Raw genomic sequence first — 21,485 nt, forward strand, 5'->3', positions numbered from 1 at the left:
AACCTTTTCAGGTTGCCAGAAGGCTCACAAGTTAATGATATTGCAAAAGACGGCAATTACATAAGTGAACAGCACCCCTGTGTTTCACTTACATGCAGCACTGATAGAGAGGAGCCAAAATGCTTCTTTCATCCAGGGCAGGGTTTCCAAAGCTGAAAAGAAAAATTAAAACTGAGTGAACCAGCTGAACTCCTAAGGTTGTTCTCAACATAAAGAGCTTTGTGAAGAACTCAGAGAAATCAATACTAGGCAATTTCATGCTCCAAGAAATCAAATAATTTAAATTAAAATATAAACAGGCCATGACCAGTCACAGATGTAACTCTCATCAGCATCAGCTAAGCAGATAAACAGAAGCAGCACCAGCATACCCAGTTCTTTATCAGACCAAGGCACCTTAGAAAGGCATTTCAGAGGAGTCTAGAAATGATGCAGGGGTGAGGAATAAGTGGTATTCTGGGCATGCAGAATGGGAGCTTTGTCTGTCTGACACAACTGGGCAGGGAAGGAACCAAACAGCAACTACCAAACAGCAACAGTTCACTAACAAGGTGATCAACTTAAACATTTCAAGCCAGAAGGCTTCCATAGTATTTCAAGCTTCATCTAAACACATTCTGAATTTGTTTTTCATAGTTTCACCTTCCTCATAATACTGTTTTCAACTAAGAACTTTCCCTTTGTCTTGGGTTGCAATGCAAGATGTAACCAAAAGTCTGTATTCTACTACAAGCTGTTAAAACCAGGTGGGGCAGTGCTCTTTTTCTCTTCCATGACCCATCCCTCATAACTGCAGGGGGAAATCTTCTGTTAATGGGCCATTGGGTCTCACTGCAGGACTGATAAAATGACATCATCCCATGGGGAGATGCTCCACCCAGGGGGAGGAGCCCAGCATTCCTACCTGGATATAATCTGAGCCTTGGAACACCACAGCCCTTCTTCCTCTGGCCTATCTACACCACCCCTGGACGTTCAGAGGAAATCTACACCCTTCCACAGGGTCACTGCTTCAACAGAACCACATCTGCCATACCAGGAGAGCTACAGCCACCATTTAATTAAACTGCTACCAACACCCTGCCCAACAGGGTGTCAGGTTGCATTTTATTTTACATTTCCTACTAAGTTGCAGGGTTTTTTAAAATTTATACATATTAGTAAAGAAGCGTTATTCCTACTCCCATATCTTTGCCTGAGAGCCTCTTAATTTCAAAATTACAGTAATTTGGAGGGCGAGGGTTTACATTTTCCATTTCAAGGGAGGCTCCTACCTTCCTTAGAGAACATCTGTCTTTTCAAACCAAGACACCCTTCAATAAAGATGAGTTGCTGAAGGGCCTGGCATTATTCTACTCAAATAATTCTGTTATTCATAGCTTTAAAAGTAAATAAGTTCCCAGGGAAGTGGTCATGGCACCAAGGAACATCTGCTCTTACTCACATGGTTTAGTTTTAGGTAGCCCTGTAAGAAACAAGGACTTGGGGTCAATGATCCTTAGGAGTCCTTTTCAAACTGAGATCTACCATAGTTCTATGAAAAACTGTTCCCTATCCATTATTTCAAAGGAGCTGACAGAAATTTTAAATTTTCTTAAGTGACTAAATAAATCACTTAAATTTTCATGAAAAAACAACTTACTGTCAGCCTGCAAAGCCCCACCAGAAATATTTTCATAATGTTATAGGAACATACCATAACAAAGGGACTTGACCTTCAAACTTCCAGTGGCTAATCCATGACCTTCCTTCCTCCTAGCACATTGTCAGTGAGGAACAGAAAGAGCATTTTTGCCAAATTCACCTAAAGCAGCAGTAATTAAGCAGTCCCAGGGTGGAATGCATACTGCTGTCATACTGGAGTATTACTGAACAGGCTGATGACAGGAAGGATGGATGGAAAGATGGAAGGAGGGATGGAATCCACCATACAGAAGATAAATGGGAAAAGAAAGGTAACTCCAAGCCTTCCAAGGATCTCCAAGGTCTCAAGTGGTGTGCAAAGCCAGAGCAGAGCCTGCCACAGGAACTGCTGGTCCTTCACAGAAGGGAAACTCACTGCCACTGCACATGGGAGTGCCCACCAGGAAAATAAATAATCCTGAATTGCTGGACTAAATTATGAGAAAGACAAGTAGATGATATTTATGTTTTTATGAAAAATTAATCACATTGTTATGATTTAAACAAGGCTGTGTCTTCAATATGATTTTTAACCTATAGTGGACAACATACAAAACTATAGCAAAGACAGAAGAACTCATATTCTAAACAAATTTTTAAAACATTTTTGTTCAGGTAAGTTAGTGTCCACATTTAGAACATCATCATATTTTGCTTTTGGTATCATTTCTACCTCCACATTAAACTTTTAACTTTTCAAAGCCTGAGTAGGCATATCAGAAGGCAGGGAATGGGTTAAAGTTCATCTTGTTCCACCCCCTACCATGGGCAGGGACACCTCTCACTAGAGCAGGGTACTCCAAGCCCCATCCAACCTGGCGTTGGACACTTCCAGGGTTGGGGCAGCCACAGTTTCTCTGGGAAACCTGTGCCAGGGCCTCCCCACCCTCAGATGGAAGAATTTCTTCCTAATATCTGAGCCAAACCCACTTTCTTTCAGTTGGAATCCACTCCCCCTTGTCCTGTCAGCACCACAGCTTTTCAAGGACCTTAAGACTTGGTGAATAATTTCGGATAAAAAAGAAAGACGATTACAAAAGATATTAAAGAATAAATTTGTGTGAGAGAGAAAACAGAGAGAGACAGAGCAGATAAATGAGTGCCCTTGCTCTCGCCACTGCCAGGCCAACAGGACAGTCCCCAGGCTCACCTTTTGGCATTATCCAGCAGGATGAGCATGCTGGCTCCCTCATCATCCTGGAAACTCTCATAGTGGTGCCGGTCGGCGTTGCCGATCAAGTAGTCAAAGATGGCCGTGTCGATGATGTCGAGCAGGCGCGGGCCCGAGTCGTACGGGGACGTTTTCTTCACGGCGTCGCAGTAGCTCTCGTCATACTCCCACCTGCAGCCAGAGAGGAACCAAGCAGCCCTTCAGGGAACCACCACTGCACAGCAACAGCACTAAGAGCTGCCCTCAGTCACCTTCGAGGGCACCAAGAGAGGGGAGCAGCCCAGGCTAGACCAAGAAGGAAGAGCTTGACAACAGAGAGAGTAAACCCTGCATTAACATCCCAGCCTAGGGAGCAAGCTGTACTTTCAGCTCAAAGATACACAAAGATCATCTTCCTATGGAAAACAAAGACAGAGTTTGCTTCCTCACGACTCCACAGTGGCCAGGCTGTCTTGTGGGAAGATTACTGCCATGTCTTTCCTCCCTCAGCTTCCCAAGGAACACTTCATGTAATGTGTCTGCTTCCACTGCCTTGAGCTGTTTCCATCTGACTTTCCAACCATCCCCTTCCTTTTTTCTTTCTAATGCAGATATCCTCATTAACCACAGAGGTGGTTAGTAATGAGCCCCTCTGCCCCCTGGAGAAGGGCTTCACAGTGTTCACTCTCCTTCACTCACAGCTGTCTCTTTCTTCTCCTCTTCCTTTGCAGAGCATCTTACCTTCTTCTCCACTCACAAGATTTCAAGCTTCCCTCTTATCTCCTTCTCCAGGTAATCTTGTAACATAGATGTCATGTCTCAATTCTCCAACCCTAGCATTTTAAATTTTCCCATTTTCTTCTTTACAGATTTCAAAGCTATTCAACACCACCACCAAAACAGCCAAATCTCTGGTGTATATCCTTTCCATCTGTCAACCTAAATAACAAGGACATCTTCCATGTAAGGACTGAAACAATCCTTCACAAAATAGCACTTAAATTGGAAATGCCTTAAACCATCTGTGATTTGGAAACAGAGATAGAGGAAACACAAGCTGGGAAGACTTGCTGACATGCTCAAATCTGCAGTCATAAAAGTAGGAAGATCAGAATCTAACTACAACTGCCACATATCCCACTTCATCTTCCAGCTGTCTGAAGCTAGAGGTCCCAATATCCCACCTTTCCTCCAGGTATCCAAATCAGAGAGGTTAAAAATTTATCTTCTCAATGTTTCTGATAACAGATCACAGTTCCTTAAATGCTGTGCCTAAATCCCCCTAGGAAGAGGGATTAAGGTCCAACTCACACTCAATGTGTAGCACAAATCCACACAGGAACAGTCTCAGAACCTCTTCTCCTTGTTCTGGATACACTTCTTATGCTGCATCTCGCTCTCCCTCAAGTGTTTCTTTCTCTCTCATTTTACTTCAGAGCAGTACTTAACCTCCTTGCCACAATTTTTCAGATAAACTGTGCTCTCTCTCCTCATTTTCCATGCAGTCTTTCAAGAGAGACTTTTATTCAACACTCATTTCTGATCATTTATATTGTATTAGCACAGGCCTTGGAAGGTCAGGGATTTTGTCTATTACACCTCCATTAAAAATTACATACACTAATGTGCCTCTGTGAATTATGTTCAAAAGGTCAACTCAGAAGAGTGGCTAGAGCAAGGAAAAATTCTTATAGAGTTGTTTTTCCACAATTACCAGGCATAGAAAAGGGAGAGCATGACACCAAGGAACTTTAGTTCTGATCTCTCAATGTGAAATGGGCAGCATGACAATGTGAAAAACACCAGAAACTTGTAACCTCGCTTGAAGGAGGCAAGTGTGAGTTTAAATACACCAAATATCAAATCAGCAGAGGAATCAAGATAAACCCCTGTGTAAGCAGGCAGGGTGTGATAAAAAGGAGCCTCTCAATAGGAGGAACACCTCCAAGAAATGCATCCCATTCATTACTGCAATGTACCATGTACTGAACACAGCTGATTTTGACCTGCTGGGAAAGAAAAAACATCTGCTGCTCAAAATTCAATCTGTGCATTTTATACTCTAAAACAATTCAACAGAGCCTTTGGATGAGATTCTGAGAACAATCACATCATTGGAAATCAATGGATACTTTAGATCAAGGACTGAAAATCTCTTCTAATCACTTTCAAGTTCAAGACAGACTTGGAAAAATTTACTGAGCTCAAACCCATTTGTTCTGGTCATAGCAAAAACATTCCTACCTCAGGAACTCAGATGTGTTACATCTATTGTAGAATGCTGCTTAACAAAAGACAATGTGGGATTTTGCATTCTTTACATGCTGAGTGTGGTCACTAAATACCGATGACATTCAAAGCAAAGGACTTTCCAGGGTGTGTTGATTTGGCACAGCCTGATTTTTTGGTGACAGGGGAAGGCCACAGGAGTGGCTTCTGTGAGAAGCTGCTGGAAGCTTCCACCATGGCTGACAGAACCAATCTCTACTGGCTGGCAGTGGAAGCATGATGAGTGATTCCCCAATGTGGAACCTAGATGAGATCAACTTCTCGTGCTGCGGGATCTTGCACGAATCTTGGAGTTAGTGGAACTTGTTGACAATGGTGCCTATTACAAGCAGCAGTTTTTCTTCTAGTCAGAGAAGAGGAGGAAGTGAGGACATGTGAGGGAGAACAGCATAGAGACACCAAGGCCAGTGGAAAAGAAAGAAGGGGAGAAGGTGCTCCAGGCATTGGAGCCAAGACTCCTCTGTAAGCTGTGGTGAGGACCATGGTGAAACAAACTGTCCCCTTGTAATGCATCAAGTCCATGGGGATGCAGAGATCCACTCACAGCCCTTGGGAAAAGTTCTCATGGCGGAGTGTGTGGATGCCAGAGAAAGCTGTGATCCAGTGGGAGACTCAACTACAGAGACAGAGGCCCCTGCTTCCAAACTAGAGCAGCCTATCCTTAAAAGACTGCACCCTGTGGACAAATGACCCACGCCACAACAGTTTTGGGATGACTGTTTGCCCATGGGAGGGACCCCATTGCATAGCAAAGGAAAGACTCCTCTCCCTGAGCAAATGGAAAAAGATCTCAAGTGATGAACTGACCAAGACCCCCATGCCCTGGCTCCCTGTGCTGTCAACGGGAAGGGGCTATGGGGAAAAAAAGGTGTTTCAAAGGCTTATTTTACTTCTCATTATCCTCCTCTGACTCTGTTAATAATATATTTACTTCATACCTTTAAATCTGGACCTGTTTTTCCCTTAGTGAGGTTTTTTTTTCCCTCCCAGTCCTTATCTCAACTCATGAGCCCTTCATTAATGCTTTTTTTCCCTCTCCTCTGCCCAGCTGTAACAGAAGAGGGTGAGCAAATGACTTTCATGAGTGCCTGGCATTTGGCCAGCGTCAAACCACGACACAGGGCCTAGCTGAAGTTAAACCAGTTCCACAACTCTCAAAACAAACTACAAGGATCATGATATTAAGTATGGCACAGTGCTACCACATTTCAGGGGCCACAGCATCAACAGAAGGTCCAGTGGCACAAGAGACAAGTCTTATCTTGCCCACAGACAAGATTTTCAGAGCTTGGAGTGACTGTATTGTGGAGTTCTGTTCCAGCCAAGATACAGGAAAAAGACAGTGGAAAACAATGAAGATTTTTTTTGTTTTCTCATTTTTATTAAAATTTTATTCTGGACTTCTTAGCACCTACAGTTGTACTAAGAAAGCTGTGGACACAACTGTAGGTTGTGAAAGCACTTCATGCTCTTTAATTAACCACTGTATTTGCGAGGGTCATTTTAGTGCAAATTATCATCTATAATGAATAACACTGCCATGTTCTCATACCTGGCAAGTTTTCCCTCTCTGTAAGTCCTGCCCCAGGGGTGCCGATGTTTCTGGAGGGGCCAAACGTCCGGCAGCCACAGGGTCACTGAGCCCTCCATGATGTCCCCGTCTGCACAGGCTGGCTCTGTTTCCCGACAATAGTAGCACTTCCCATAGAAGCAAGTGTTGTTGCCTTAAAAAGAAAAATATTAAGAGGTGTCAAATTAAGAGGTGTTAATGCAAGGAATCCAGCTGAAAGTCAGGAGCATGTTGTTGCAGCGGAGGCTGCCCCATGGCAGGATTTCAGTGCACTTGTCTTCGTGCTTCCTGTCTCTGAGAGGGAGAGGTTCAAAAGAGATTACACTGACACCCCCTCATTCAGAACAATTAAAGAATATGAAAAGGAAAGAGCAGTTATACTTTCTAATGACTTTATCACTCTGAGAATTAATACAACATTACACTATCAACAGGTTTTTGTGATCCTTTCGTAGTCCTGAGGACCCTGACTTTGCAATGTTAACACTGCTTGTTTTTCACATTTCATACTTCATGGATCAGATTTCCCACTTATTTGAAAAAGCTGACCAAAAAGACATATGTGAAAAGACACATGGCAGCACTTGAAGGGATTTAGTGCCCTGAGAACTGCCACATATCTCAGCTACTTGAGCTGACTCAGAAGAGGAGACCGAAACAATTATCACTCTCACATGATGCAGGAATGGAGATCTGTCAAAGCTTCATCAATGTCTTCCAACAGGAGAGGAGCAGTAAAACACTGCAGCCTTTAGTCCACTAACACTGATGCATCCTGTAGCATCAAGTAATCGGAGCAGTCTGCATTAGTAGTTTTAGTCTAACCTTTTCCATTTTTCCCTTCTTAACCCACCTTCACTTGATCCTCACCAAGTTAAATTCAGTTCCATTCTCACAGATGTTCTTCCAAAATATTCTTCAGATATGTCTCACTTGGTTGTGATTACTCTTTGTCCTTTCTTCCTTTAGTTCTACCTCAAATATCCTCCCCAGAGCAGGCCCAGCTCTCCAAAAGCCATATTCTTCCCTTTCCATCCTCACACATCCCTGCCTCTCAGCCAGCGCTCCTTTGGAGCTCTCCATCCAGACCCTGTGCTCCAGTATCCCGTCAGACAACCTGAGGATGTCAGAGATTATTACCAACACAGAGCTTGCAGATCAGATCTCTTATTTGTATGGAAACCTTCAAGTCTCTCTTCCCATCCAGAGCCTGCAGCAGGTCTAACAAGAGACAGAATTCTTTGAGATTCTAGCTGTAATTCCAGTAAACCTGCACTGAGTATGAATGAATTCTCTCTTCAAAACCTCAGGAACTTAGTCAAATTTGGCTTGACAAAAGATCATAACTCCTCCACAGATCCACCCATTTCTTTAGCTCCTGCTTTGCAGAACAGCAGTTCCAAGGAATCTAAGGAGGAGCAATGAAAATTTCTGGAGCCTTACTGATCAAGCCAACACTGCTGCTAGCGAACAGCTTGGTTATCTTGGCTGAAATTGGAAAATGTAAAGCCTGCCTGAGGCAGGCACCCCTTGTGAATGCCAGCAGAGTCTGGCGAGGCTGAGCTGAAACTTTCATCTGGAAGTTGCACCTTTTAAGTGGCAGTGTCAGGCAGCAGGTGAGACTGCCAGCAGCACTTCTAACAGGAATGTTACCAGAGGTAAGGAACAATCATCTCTGGAGCCTTCTGATTAGGAAATGAAACAAACAAACAAAAGAGTAATAATTGGATGGTTTATGAAAGCCTGAGGGAGTTAAGGCTGCAGCATAAGTAATTTCTTGGTGCTTAATGACCACCTGGTAGGAGTTCACGTTAATAGCTTCTATTATGTGCCCTTCACAGCATTATTACTGTAAACAACACAGGGAAGTTCTGCCATATTTGGTTTTAAGTGCTCTGCAGGCTCTGATGCAGCACAAACAATATCTAATACCAACCAGTGTGTCAGCTCTATAAATTATCCCAAATCACCACTCGCTTCACATCAAATAGAACGTTACTCTTTTCAGGTCTAATCACAGATTTTTCTAACCATCTCTGACAGCAGAGAGAAAATTCTTACTCAAAACATAAAAATCCCATCTGTAACAGCAGCATGAAGGAACACTATTTGAACAAAACCAAGTCCTCCTCCCCCGCCAAACAGGGTTATCCAAGATCTCTGCTGGCACAGAAAGCGCTTCCTGCATCATGGTTCACTGTTCTATAGCTGTGTCAGGTTCTCACGGCTTTTTCCCCATTAAGCTTTTTTCCTTTCCTGGGCAGCACAGTCCATGGAATCCACTTACCCACAGTCATGAAGGTGCCCAGGAGCTGCTCTGTGGCCACTGGTTTGATCTCTGTGCGCAGATTCACAAACCTGCCGACCACCAGCGGGGCTCGGCGGAAACCCAGGATTCTGATTGGGGGGGGAAAAACACGACCTGAGAATTTGCAACATCGGCAGCAGTTCAAAATTATAACAAAAAACCCTCACAGTCTCTGTCAGAGATGACAGAGACTAAAGAGTAAAGCTGAAGCCCTGCAGCTTTTCTAAGTAAGGAAATTAATTTTTCTTATGTGCCTGGATGTTAAACTTGCTTTATAGGCCATCAGTGACACTCCTTTATTAAAGCATTTGCAGCAGAGCAACAGAGGATGCACCATGCTCCAACTCTCAAAACTCAGACCTCACACCAGGAATATCCATCATGTGTCTGAAGCAGTAAAACCATATGGCCCGTGGGCTGGTCACCTGGAAAGATCATTTTAATTTGTGGGAACCACTATCTATTAAAATGTTATGCTTAAGCCAAATTCAATGACACTTGAAAGCAACCAATCCAAGGATTGTTTTGTTTGGCACAAGGAAGGAGGGGATAGAGAATGGTAGAACAAAAGGGAATGCCTGAGAAGTGCCTGGAAAAACAGAGGTGGGAAGAACAACCATAAAACTTGGAGTTACAAGATCCAGGTTCCACTCCCACGCCTGTCACAGCCTTTGGTCTGTGACCACAATTGACTCGGGCATTTGTAATGGAATTTTAAAAGTGCTTAAAAAAGAACAAAGATCAAAGAATTGCCAGCCCCAACTCTCTTAATGCACTTTTGACACCCTTTTGATAGTCTTTGCATCTCAGAAAAAGATCCTGAAAAGGCTCTTTTGGAAAGAGGACAACTGACACTCCACAGATGTATTGGGACAGTCACTCCAAAAACTGAAAAGGATTTGTTTTAGATATTCAGTGAGTAAATCCCCTTCTGTAAGTATAAAAATAACTCTGAGAAAGTGCAACACAAAATGTCTGTCCGAACAAGTCATGTGCATGAGGACAAAACTCAGAGCCAATAGTGAGCTATGCACAGCCTGAGCTGTTTCTGGTGTTCCAAGAAAACAAGCACAGAGATGAGATGTGGAAAACCTGCCCCTGTATTTTCAGACCCACAGCTGAGAGGCCACAATCCTGGAAAGCACAGCTTCCCCATCAGTGGTAAACACACAAAATGATCCAGGATCCTTCCTGAAACAATGGCATCCTTGGTGTTCCTGAAGAATAAAGAGGTGCAGAGCCACAGAGAAAGGCCAGAGGAAAAAAAGCACAAAATCATGACCAAATGGACAGCAAAGAAGTGTTAAGTGGTATTTGGACACTGGAAGAGGCTCTGATTGAATGTTCAATCACTACTTTTTCAGGGGACCTGAAGCCTGTATGCTTCTTGAAAGCACAAATGGACTGACATCTGGCTATATTACCTTTTTTTTTTTAATCATAATATACCCTGATTTTGGCCCACCAGCACAAGCTGGCTGTAGCAGCAATGGGTGTTATTCAACTAGTTATCACCCTAGATATTCTAATTCTTCCTAGAATTACTGATTTCTACTGTGAAATGAGTTCCACAGGTGAATCAGGACTAACAAATATCTCTGTCACCATCTATGAGTTTAGTCACAGTGATAAGGCTCTTATCTATGTTCTGAGAAACCTCAGTTTAAGTTCAACCATTCTATCCTTTGTTATATTTGTCTCTCCTTATTCCTTTTCTCAATATTTTAATTGTCTTCACCTCCAAATCTTCCTGTGAGGAAACAGAGACTGTGCTCATTTATGTTATGTGAAATTGCAGCCCTAACAGCATTTCCTAACTACTGACATTCATTGTCTGGTGTTTTCTGTCCTATTCTTTGAACATCCTATAATTTTCATTTTTTCCTGTAATTGCACCTCCAGCACAGGTCCACAAAACCACCTGGGTACCCCAAGCACAATTAATATATGAATTGCCAGTTTTCCTCTAGGATGTACTGATTCATATTTAATCTAGACTAATCTGTTAGTCTTGACTTTTTAGTGAACTGGACATGAACTCAACACATACATTTAGTATTTCAGACTCTTCCACAGCATTTGGCTAAGCTCCTTCTCCCCTGTAATATTAACCAGAGTGGATTCAGGGCTCATTCTCCTTTCCAAACTTTACACAAGTATCTAAAATATTACACTCTTGGACAGATCTTAGAAATGAAGTTTCACAGAATAGGCTAATTCTTATTTTGGCTTCAATGTAGTATACGGGCAGGTTAGAGGTCATTCCCATCTGAGGTGTATTCTTCAAAGAACTCCTTCTTTCCTGGTATTTTCCAAAGGCAATAAAACCAGCTAAAGCAGTAATTCCATACCTATCCAAGTGAAAGGCTGCCACTTCTGCGTTGTGTCTGTCGTAACCAGCGTAGGGTTCTCCTTCCACTATATAATCCCTGGCATATCTGCAATTGAAATAAGTCAAATGAAGTGAGTCTATGTAGAATTCCTGACAATTTTACTGTTCAGAGTAACAATTTAATAACAATTTAATAACAGTTAAAGAGTCTCTGTGTCACTTTCCAAGTGACTGCCAATGGGAAAGGGGAAAAACATCAATGAGATTAAAGTGTCCAGACTGTTGAAGTGGTAAATAAGGAGGAAAGGTCATTGATGTACAGTGGTCTCCAGAGCTTGGGAAGCAGTTCACATTCCAGCTAATAAATTTTAATCCAACTATATGACAAATCACATCTTAGAACAAAGAGCATAGACCCTTCTATGGAACAGGGGGTTATTTATACCGGAAAGCAACAATTCCACAAATGATTTTGGGGTTAGAAAGAATTACACATTAACAATTCTCAAATACAATCTTATATCGTGGAAGAGACAGTAAATACAATCTTTAGTAGATAAAAAAATCAGCAAGCGTGAACCTGAGGACAATACTGGGTATAAACAGAGCCTTTATTCTGGCAGAGAAAAGACATAATTAAAAAATAAGCAGAACTAAAATTAAAAAATAAGCAAAAAATAGAAATTAGCCACTCATTGCAACAACAATGGTGTATTTTGGTGAAGTGCAAGGTTTTTTGCTCCTTTTTTTAATCTTTTAGTAGATGGTGCTTAGTCAAGGCAAACACCAATTTCTCAGTTTCCTGACACTTGGATCAGTGCAGATCCTGCTTTAGCACCACACTGCAGCTGAGTGTGAAATACCACAATCAATACCAAGCAAATGGGCAAAATACAACATGTTTTCAAATAAAATGAGATTTAAATTAAGTTACCTATTTTCTCATTTCCCTCTATGTATCAAATTGTGTAAACTGGATTCTTTCCAGCAGAATTTGTATTCAAGCAGTAGCAACAACAGCGTAGGAGAAGGCACAGAGCTCGACTTTGATGTTTTAGCCTTGCTCAGGAAGGATGTGGAGTGAGAAAACAGTCCATTTCCCCAGCCTGAGCAAATGCTTCAGCTTCTCTGCAAGGCAGCTCAAAAGAGAATTCACCAGTGCAGGATTCCTGCCAAATGGGAGCTTCCAGAGGCAAGCCAGCATCTTCTGTCACATATACCACCATATGTGATGATTGCAAGTATTATTTGTTAGTAAATTAAGCTGAATTTCACGTAAATTTGAAGTGAGACAGTTAATCCCCATAACATGTCCTCGAAGGCAGGTATTTGGTATGTACTTAACAGCTGGCTTTTGGAAACATGGTCACTTTTTGAAAGCTGCAGAGATGGGATTTTTTAGTAAATCCTGACCAAACTTTTTGTTTCCATGCACAGTAGGCATCTAGTCCTTTCCAGAGCAAAAGTAATGAGGGAATTCCTTCTTCCCCAGCTGGTAAGTTTGCTCAGAACTGTTTTCAGCAGTAACTCTGACAGAGCTTTCAGGTCCAAAGCTGGTTAAACAGACTCTCTTGCAGTGCCAGAACAGGACTCTGCCCACAAGCCTGGCTATTCAGCAGCCACAAACAGAACATGGGTCTACCAGGATGGCCAAGGCCACCCTCTCTAGTGCTCCTATAAATACTGCAGCTGCATGTGTCCTTGGTGGAGCACAGTGCCTGTGTTTGCCTGCACAGACGGGGCATCACAGAACGCAATTTAACGCTCGGTGAAACCCTTGATTGCATTCCCTGACACAGAAAGCTCTGTGGGAATGCTGTGAATCCCCAGTGCTTTCACTGAAGGAGTTGCCTCTTGTATCACCAGGACTTCGTGTGCAAGGCTCACGCTGTCTGGGCCTGCAGGGGAGCTCCAGCCAGAGCAGGAATTGCCTGTTCAGAGATTTTTGTCTCATTCTCAAATCACAGACTGGCTTGGGTTGGAGGAACATTTCATTCCATTTCTGCTGCTGTGGGCAGGGACACCTCTCACTAGACAAGGCTGTTCCAAGCCCTGTCCGACCTGGTCTTTGAACACTTCCAGGGATGGGGCAGCTACAGCTTCTCTGGCCAACATGTGCCAGGGCTCCACCACTCTCCCAGGGAAGAATTTCTTCCCAATATCCCATCTATCCCTGCCCTTTATCAGTATGAAGCCATTCCCCTTGTCCTGTCACTGCAGGCCCTTGTCCCACATCCCTCTCCATCTCTCTTGAGCCCCTTTAGGCACAGGAAATGGCTCTGAATTCTCCCTGAAGCCTTCTCTTTTCCAGGTGAACAGCCCTAGCTCTCTCAGCCTGTCTCTGGGCTCCAACCCTCAGAGCATCTTTGTGACCTCTGCACTTGCTCATCAACAGGACAGGAAACCGTAATGCCTGCCTTTAACCCAAAATCCTTTTCTGTCATGACACTTCTCATTTGCAGTGAAATTTCCTAAAACACACCTGGCCTTACTTTTTAACATCTTTCTTCTCCTTTTCCCCAAAGACAAACAGTTCAAAAAGCTTTACAGTTAAGACTCTTCAGAAACATTCAATCATATCAAATTTTTCTGAGGATCACTGTAAACCAAGGCCATACCAAGGAGTTACCACTATCCTCCATTCTTAAGTTCCTCCTCCAGGACTCACCACTGGCAGGCAGGAGGCTCAGGGGCTCTCACTCTGACCTACCCAAACCATTTTTACAGCCTACATTCAACTACACCAGACACACAGATGTACTTTTAAGACCACTGCCAAGTTTTCTTCCTTCTTGAATTGCACCCTCCCCTGGCATTCTGACACAACAAGGAGATGAAGCTTGTCTCCAAACCGCCAGAAGCTGCACTTCCATGGTCAGGAAGATATGGCTCAGAAACATCAGGTCTAACCAACACTCCCTCAGGACTGAACAGTGATTATTCTTTCAATCTAAAGACAGGCTGTAATGAGCATCAAGGCTGTACAGCCTGAGAGACAGCTGGCACAGCAACATAGTGTTACTAGAGCACCAGCAAGGCTCTATTCTGTCTCAAAAATAACAGGATGGTCCTTCCACTTATAGAAAAATTCGTAACTTAAACGTTAATGTTACAACATGGAGGAAAAAAAAGTATATATATAAATAAAGCAGTTATTAATGCAGTCATTGAAAGCAGTGTTTACCTCTTGGGCTTGAAGACGACCTTCTGTCCTCCTTCAAGTATCAGCAAAGCTTTCAGTTGCGTCCCTTTGTATCCCACATCAGCTTTGACGATCTTCTTGGTGGTCATGGCATGCATGACAGCGCCCAGCTCGGGGGTGTCCTCGGGGTACACCTCGCGGGGCACCACCCACTGCGCCGCGATCTCCCAGGGCGACTGCAGCGTGTGCTCCAGCCGCGGGTCCAGCGCCACGCGCAGCCCCGACAGCATCCGCTGGAACGCGCGCTGGTCCTCCCGGTTGGCGGCCGACGTGTCCAGGTTGTCGATGAGGAAAACCTTGGTGAAAATGAAGATGACGAGGAGGATGGCCAACAGCACAACTCGCTGCTTCAGCTTCATGGTGCCCTTCAGCCCTTCTCCCCTGACCCTTTCTTCCGAGCGTTACGGGAAGTCTGTTGGAGATCAGGGTGAGGAAGGGGATGTTAGTTGATGAATTTCATGCCTAATTTGCATTGTAAAAGATGTCTCACCACTGAAGCATCTCCTGGTACCCCTAAAAATAAACAAAACACAAACTTACAATCCCGCAGATCCCACCAAACTCAAAATCAAGTTTGTGCTTGGAACATAAACCTGCATTTGTGGAAACTTGTATCCTAAAGCCCCGGCACTTCTCTTAAAACACGTTGGGTTTGCTGCCTTCCTGCAGCCTTTCTGTGATCTGCATGGAAGGGGAAATTGCCAGACAGCATCTCTGCACAGCTGAAATCAGAGCAGCTGCAACCACCACCGGCAAGACTTTTGCAGGGAAGCGTAGTTTAACGCGATTGCTCCAATTTCACATGCGCTCCTCCACTAGTGCGAGATCCTGTGAGTGCTGGTGTCCTAAAGACCTATCCCTCAGAAAAGCTCCCAGGTAGATTTTAAGACAGCTCACAACAGTGAGAACAGCTGCTCAGCCTACTTTCCTGAAGGAACGAGACATAAGGACAGAATAGACTTAATTGTTTATTGCCTTTCATTTACTGCCACTATAATTTACTCAGCATTTTTTCCATTCTTAAAAAAAATTGAGCTGGGGTGGGGGATGACATCTTCACTTCCTCACAGTTAACTAAATACCTTGTGCACTCAACTGCAAAACCCATAACCACAGAAAATATACAAAGTGTCTGCAATCTCAGTCAAACTAACTAGAAAAAATATGCCAGACCACTAACCCTTGCCTGCTCTCAGTAGCCTCACCTATGACAGTTAAAGCCACATCTGTTTCTGTATTTACAGTGGGCTGCAAGACATGTCTGGCTCCTCAAAAAGCCTTGGCTAGGGCAGAGCTCACATGTAAGGACCAGAGAATGCATCATCAACTGTATTCAAAGGACAGAATTACCTTCCTAGTATTAGCTGAATGTAGTCAAAAGCTAAATGGAAAGGGAAAATGAGGCACATCTCTGAGGGGCACTGGGAGCCAGCAGCAATCACTCTTTGCACCAGCCACACCGATCATGCAAACCCCAAACAGCACCCTGAGCTGGGGGAGGACTGACAAAGAAAAGCCTTCCCATGCAATTTAACAGTTAAGTGTATAAATCAGCCACAATTAATCATGGCTGGGAAAAAAAAAGAGCTGCCACAGGCTCATTTACCAACAGGACAGCCAGGCCATGTCTGGTGAGGCACACACAGGTCACAGCCATCAGTGCAGAATCAGGCTGGCATGGTGTGTGTTAGTATGAAAGCACATACAAACCCACAAAGGACTCCACGGCACCCAAAACAAATTTACATGAGGTCTAGAGCAGACCCATGCAGCTGTGTGGCTCTCCCACATCCCTGACAGCACTCACAGCGGGACAGAAGAGACCCCAGGAAGGGCAAAAGCCTCAGGGATGCTTCAAACTAGAACTGTGGTCCCCTGTTAACTGTGTAATACTGATTTTAATCTGTTGGAAAATAAGTGCTTGTGCTCATACTGAAAGAGAACAAATCACATGTTTATATGGAAATTAGAGCATATATTATTCTTCATCTAGTTCTGTTTTGGCAGCCTGTTCTTCTCCAGACAGCACTACCACCTGCACATTACCCACTGCAAGCACAAGAATGAGAAGCACAGACAAGGAAGATGCACCTGACCAAAAAGCTCTCATTCTTGCAGATATGGACTCACCCAGGAAGAGATCCTTAAATAATAATCACATTATTCTTAAACTTAAGCAGACAAGCAAAGCAGACTGGCTGCACCTGTACCCTCTCATTTTGACTGCATAATTCACCTCTTTAAAACTACTAATTCTGAATCATTTTGAGCACTGCTGTAATCAAGATCTGCTTCCATTCATTTTTAAAATCCACTTGAGTTTGTAAGGAGTTAGGCAGAAGAACAGAGGTCATTTCAGAGCAGCTACTCCTCGCTGTGAGATATGTGTATGTGTACACACACATTTAAAAGAAGTCTCACAGCTCAGTGCTGGCTGACTAAAGCATTAAAGCACAGGGCAGGATGTTCCACACCTCTGGAGCTCAAGATGAGCACTCACTTTTCTAGACTGATTTCCAGGAATGCTGAGTTTCTCTAGGGATATTCCTTCTGGGACTCATGGGGAGAATACAGCTATAGTCACTTAAATTAAAGGTCAGTTACTTAGTTTATGTTTTGTGATGGTTTTGAAACTAATTTTGGCTGAAACCCTCCAATGAGGTGAAGAGAATTTACAAAAATAAATAAAATTAAATATTAAACTATTTGCTGGTGAGTTGGCTCTCACTTTTTAGCGACATCTGAGGACATGAGTCATCGGCTCCTTTCCTCCAACAAACACCAAAGCACCTCAGAGGTTGCCATGCAATCAATTTCCCAGTGTGCTCCTTGCACACAGCCTGCACTTTGCTCCTTGGTGTCAACATTACAATCTCTGCTCTACAAGCCAAGGGAATTGAATCCTTTTATGAAGAAGTTTACCACAGACGGCAAGAACTTGAGCTTACTGTTTTAAATTGAAGATGGCAAGGGTGACAGCGTTGAGGCCATGTAAGAAAATATTTATGCAGTTTTGGAAGAAAGCAATTTGAAAAAGGCAAGTCTTTGGCAAAGTCTTGGATTGGAAAGGAAGATTATGAGAACTCCAGAAGTGTCAAGCAGGCCCTGGAATGAGGTCAGAGATGAGAAAAGTGAAATAACAATACACCACCAAAATTTCAGAAAGGAAGAAATAAGGTGAGCAGAACTCTGTGGCATGAATGGCAAAAGGGTCTTGGACAATGACAAAAGTAAACCCAGCTAAAAAGATAAAACAGACAGAAATAAACAACCCTCACAGCTTTTTAATGCTCTAGTCAACTGCAAGGTTTGCATAAGGGTTTTTCACTACCTCTTTGGGAAATTTCCTGATCAATTCTTTCTCTTATTACAACCAGGTCTGTATTCTCAGCAAGTATGAGTCTTCCAACTCAGTATACAAAAAACAGCATCTCCTCAGTATTATGGTAGGGTCAGGGTGCACACAAACACACCAGTTCAAAAAACAGCATGCAATTTGCCTGTTAGAAAAATCTCAGCTACTATAAGCAGCCTACAAAGTTAGCAGAAAAATCCTACAAGACATTTTTTATTGGAGTCACAAAATCAATGCCGTGCCTCAGATCACAATCTTATTTTTATATCATAAAGCTTTTTAGCTGCTATGTCAAAAATACTTGTGTGTACAATTTGCCAGGATTTCATTATGCTCCAAGTCACAAATCAGGTCCAGGGGCAGGCAAAGGTTTAGTTTGGCAGCACAAGTACACAAAAAATCTTAGCTCAAACAGACACTGATCTGAAATGGATATGCTGGGAGCAGAATCTAATTCCTGTTTAATGCATGGGGTTTTTCTTATATACACTGTACCTTTTGGGATCACCTATCAAAAGGCCTTTAGAAGTCCTCCAGTAAATCCTGAAAAATGCCTTGAAGAAACATCGTATACAGTAGTGATATTTTCCTCTTCCCAAAACATCCTTCAGTCTCACCAGATCCATCTTCCTTCCCATCCTCCCCTCTCTGGCCAGCTCCTTGGTGGCTCATGCCTCCCCTCTCTGTGTGAGCCTTGTTATTCCAGTTTCCACAGGCAGGCTCCCACAGACATTTCCTTGGATTTCTCAGACTCATTCTGTCACTTCCACTCTCTGCGTGCTGCCTGCCTTGTGTACAAGTTTAGTCATCTAGCGCTCAAGGCTTCCCACATATTTACTTGTCTGCTGTTTCTCCATCTCCCTTCCTGTTAAAACCCTCCTTATCTACAGGCAAAATCTGTGACAGTCTACACTCAAACTTTCCATAAACTGCACCCCCAGCAGAGAGCCACGATACTGATAAATATGAAAGAACACAAGCATTTTAACCACTGCAATATCTCTGCCTGCAGCTGCAACAATCAGTAACCACCTGAAATATTCTCACACAGCTTTGGAAAGAAACAAAATCATTCTGTCCATCTGTCTGCCCACCTTTGGCCTGTTATATCCCTTAGTAACTTTAGAATCTGTCGCCTGCATTTCTACCAAATTTGTCAGAGGAACACTTGCATGAGCTTTACAAAAACCACAGGCCAGATAGAGGACAGAAGCCTTGAGAAGCCAAGGACAACTGGGTAAATATCCTGAGTCCTTCCCAGCTGCCGGCACAGCAAACAGGAACACCTGACTCAGCTGGCTGCATAAATAAAGGGCAGATTGGGATACAGGCAGCTCCTGGGTGCAGCCCTGGGGAAGGAGAAGCTACCAGGCACCGAGACTGGGAAGCCCAGGCAGGAGATGCTGGGGTAGGATGTGGCAAACAACTCCTCAAAAAACCAGAAGGCTGCATTAAATCCTCCTTGCAGAATGACTTTCCACCAAGCAGTGTTTCCTATGGAAACAAAGTTTATATAATGCCACTTTTCACTTGGATCCACCAGCTAGTTCCAAATACATCTGAGAGGACAGTAGATGTTTTGAGGACAAGGTTTATGTGTTTATTGGAAGCTGGCAGCCAGGGGTGCTGCAGGAAGGGCCGTGGTATTGGCTCAACAGCTGTCTGCATGCCTTGGCCATGTGGGCAACCCATGTGCACAAAGTTGGTAAGGGCAGGGAGCTGGGAATGCCATGTGGGCAGGGAGGGATTTGGAGCACTGAAATGGGGAACAGTACAGGACAGGGGCAGGAGCCAAGGGTACTGAGACAGAGGGTGCTGGGACCTGGTCAGAAGAGAGCTGGAACAACTCTCCCTTGTCCCCATCCCAGTTACTGACATTCCACCTGACCACTACAGGTCAATAAAGCCAGCTAGAAATGCTTTAGGGAGCCTTGCTCCACTTGGAAATGAAGCCAAGGCAGTGAGAATTTTCTGCAGTTTCCCTTCTCCACTCAACATGTTTATTCAGCTCCTACATAAGTGCGGCATTAAAAATTTAACCAGGGTCCATGTACCCATCTGGCTTTCAGCAGCAATGAGCCTGTCTCTGCTGCAGGACAGTGCCAACCACCCTCCTCCGCTCCTGAGGACAGGCAGAGGGATTCTGGTGTCACAACCCAAAGCCGACAACTTTGTACCACAAAGCAAAATCAACTTTGCACCTCAAGCAGAGGCAAATCTTGTAGTGACTATGTAGCTCAGACTTAAGGACACAAGGGGTGAATGGAGCCATTTTCAAATTAAAACAAGACACAAGAATGCCTGTTCTGTAAAAAGTACCAGGTGGGATCCACTTCCAGTGAATCCACTACAAACCTAGGATCTCCATTTTACACTTTACTCTGTTTGTTCAGCCCCTAAAGCACTATGGATGTTGTAGGGCCTCAGAAGGTACAACGAAACAGCTGCAGTGCTTATGCACATCTGTATCCAGAAAGAATCCAATGAGAGATATCCTTTAAAAACGTTAAACCCATGGCTTTGACAATCAGAGTCAGCGCTTCTATGAACACACGTTGTGTTTTTCCAGCGGTGTTCAATGACCTTCGCCAAGCTGCGACTGGCACTCGGTGAGAGCCCCCGGTGCACACGGCTGCTCCCAAGGGTTAAGAGATGGCCAGAGAGGCTTCACAGCTGTACGGGGCTCCGTCCCCAGCTCGAAGCGAGCATCCAGAAGAGGAATGAACCGCAGGAGTGCTGACAAAAATTCCCATCTGCCAGAGCTGCGTCCGTGCAGCCCCCGCCGACCACAGCGGGCAAAGCCCGGGGGTGTCCGGCGGCCGGACCTGTCAGGAAGGACGTGGAGGTGCTGGAGCGAGGCCAGAGAAGGGAAGAGAGCTGGGGAAGGGTCTGGAGCACAAGGCTGATGAGGAGCGGCTGAGGGAGCCGGGGGGGCTCGGGGAGACCTCCCCGCTCTCCGCAACTCCCTGACAGGGGGCTGTGGCCAGGTGAGCTCGGGCTCTTCTCTCAGGTAAAAAGCGACAGGACAAGAGTACGGAGCCCCAAGCTGCGCCAGGGGAGGTTCGGGTAGGACACCGGGAGGAATTTTTTCACGATAAAAGGTGATTATGTATTGCAGTGGGCTGCCCAGGAAGGCGGCGGAGTCACCGTCCCTGGAGGTGTGTAAGGAAAGCCTGGACGTGGCACTTGGTGCCATGGTCTGGTGACAAGGTGCTGTTGGGTCACCGGTTGGACTCGACGATCTCTGGAGGTCTTTTCCAGCCTCACTGATTCCCTGATCCTGTGATTCTCCCGCCGCCGGTCCGGCCGCAGGGGCCCCTCCGGCGCTCCGCGGGGCGCAGCCGCCCCTCCGCCCCCTCCCTCCCGCCGCCAGGCCCGGGCGCCCCTGCTGTACCCGCCCCGAGCCGCAGTGGAGCCGAGTCCCGTCCCGTCCCGTTCCCGTCCCTCAAGCGCCGCCGGCCCGGCCCCGCCGCCCGCGCCCGCCGCACTCACCGCGCCCGCCGCCCGCCCGCCATGGCCCGGCCACCGCCGGCCCCCGCCAGCCCCGCAACATGGTGCCGCCCAGCGCCCCGCTCCCGCCCCACAGCCAATGGACG

At 44.8% G+C, this 21,485-nt stretch overlaps 1 protein-coding gene across 12 annotated transcripts in view; it reads right to left on the reverse strand.

Annotated features, from left to right (window-relative positions):
- Nucleotides 1-21,485, reverse strand: part of FAM20B (FAM20B glycosaminoglycan xylosylkinase) — a 31,994-nt gene that overhangs the window by 5,414 nt on the left and 5,095 nt on the right. The window contains exons 1-8 of one of the 12 annotated variants that reach the window (XM_086902115.1): nt 18,984-19,106; nt 18,385-18,443; nt 14,517-14,946; nt 11,352-11,438; nt 8,980-9,089; nt 6,675-6,846; nt 2,834-3,025; nt 93-152 (exon numbers count right to left, since the gene is read on the reverse strand). In XM_086902115.1, coding sequence (XP_086758241.1) covers nt 93-152; nt 2,834-3,025; nt 6,675-6,846; nt 8,980-9,089; nt 11,352-11,438; nt 14,517-14,893 — 998 coding nt within the window. In that variant the 5' untranslated portion in view covers nt 14,894-14,946; nt 18,385-18,443; nt 18,984-19,106. Of the gene's footprint in view, nt 1-92; nt 153-2,833; nt 3,026-6,674; nt 6,847-8,979; nt 9,090-11,351; nt 11,439-14,516; nt 15,048-18,384; nt 18,444-18,808; nt 19,174-21,283; nt 21,467-21,485 lie in introns of those variants that run through there. The other 11 variants (XM_086902109.1, XM_086902113.1, XM_086902108.1 and 8 more) reach the window with 11 other exon arrangements.

The sequence above is a fragment of the Cyanistes caeruleus genome, chromosome 9, assembly GCF_971803275.1.
Source record: "Cyanistes caeruleus chromosome 9, bCyaCae1.hap1.1, whole genome shotgun sequence".
Lineage (NCBI taxonomy): Eukaryota > Metazoa > Chordata > Aves > Passeriformes > Paridae > Cyanistes > Cyanistes caeruleus.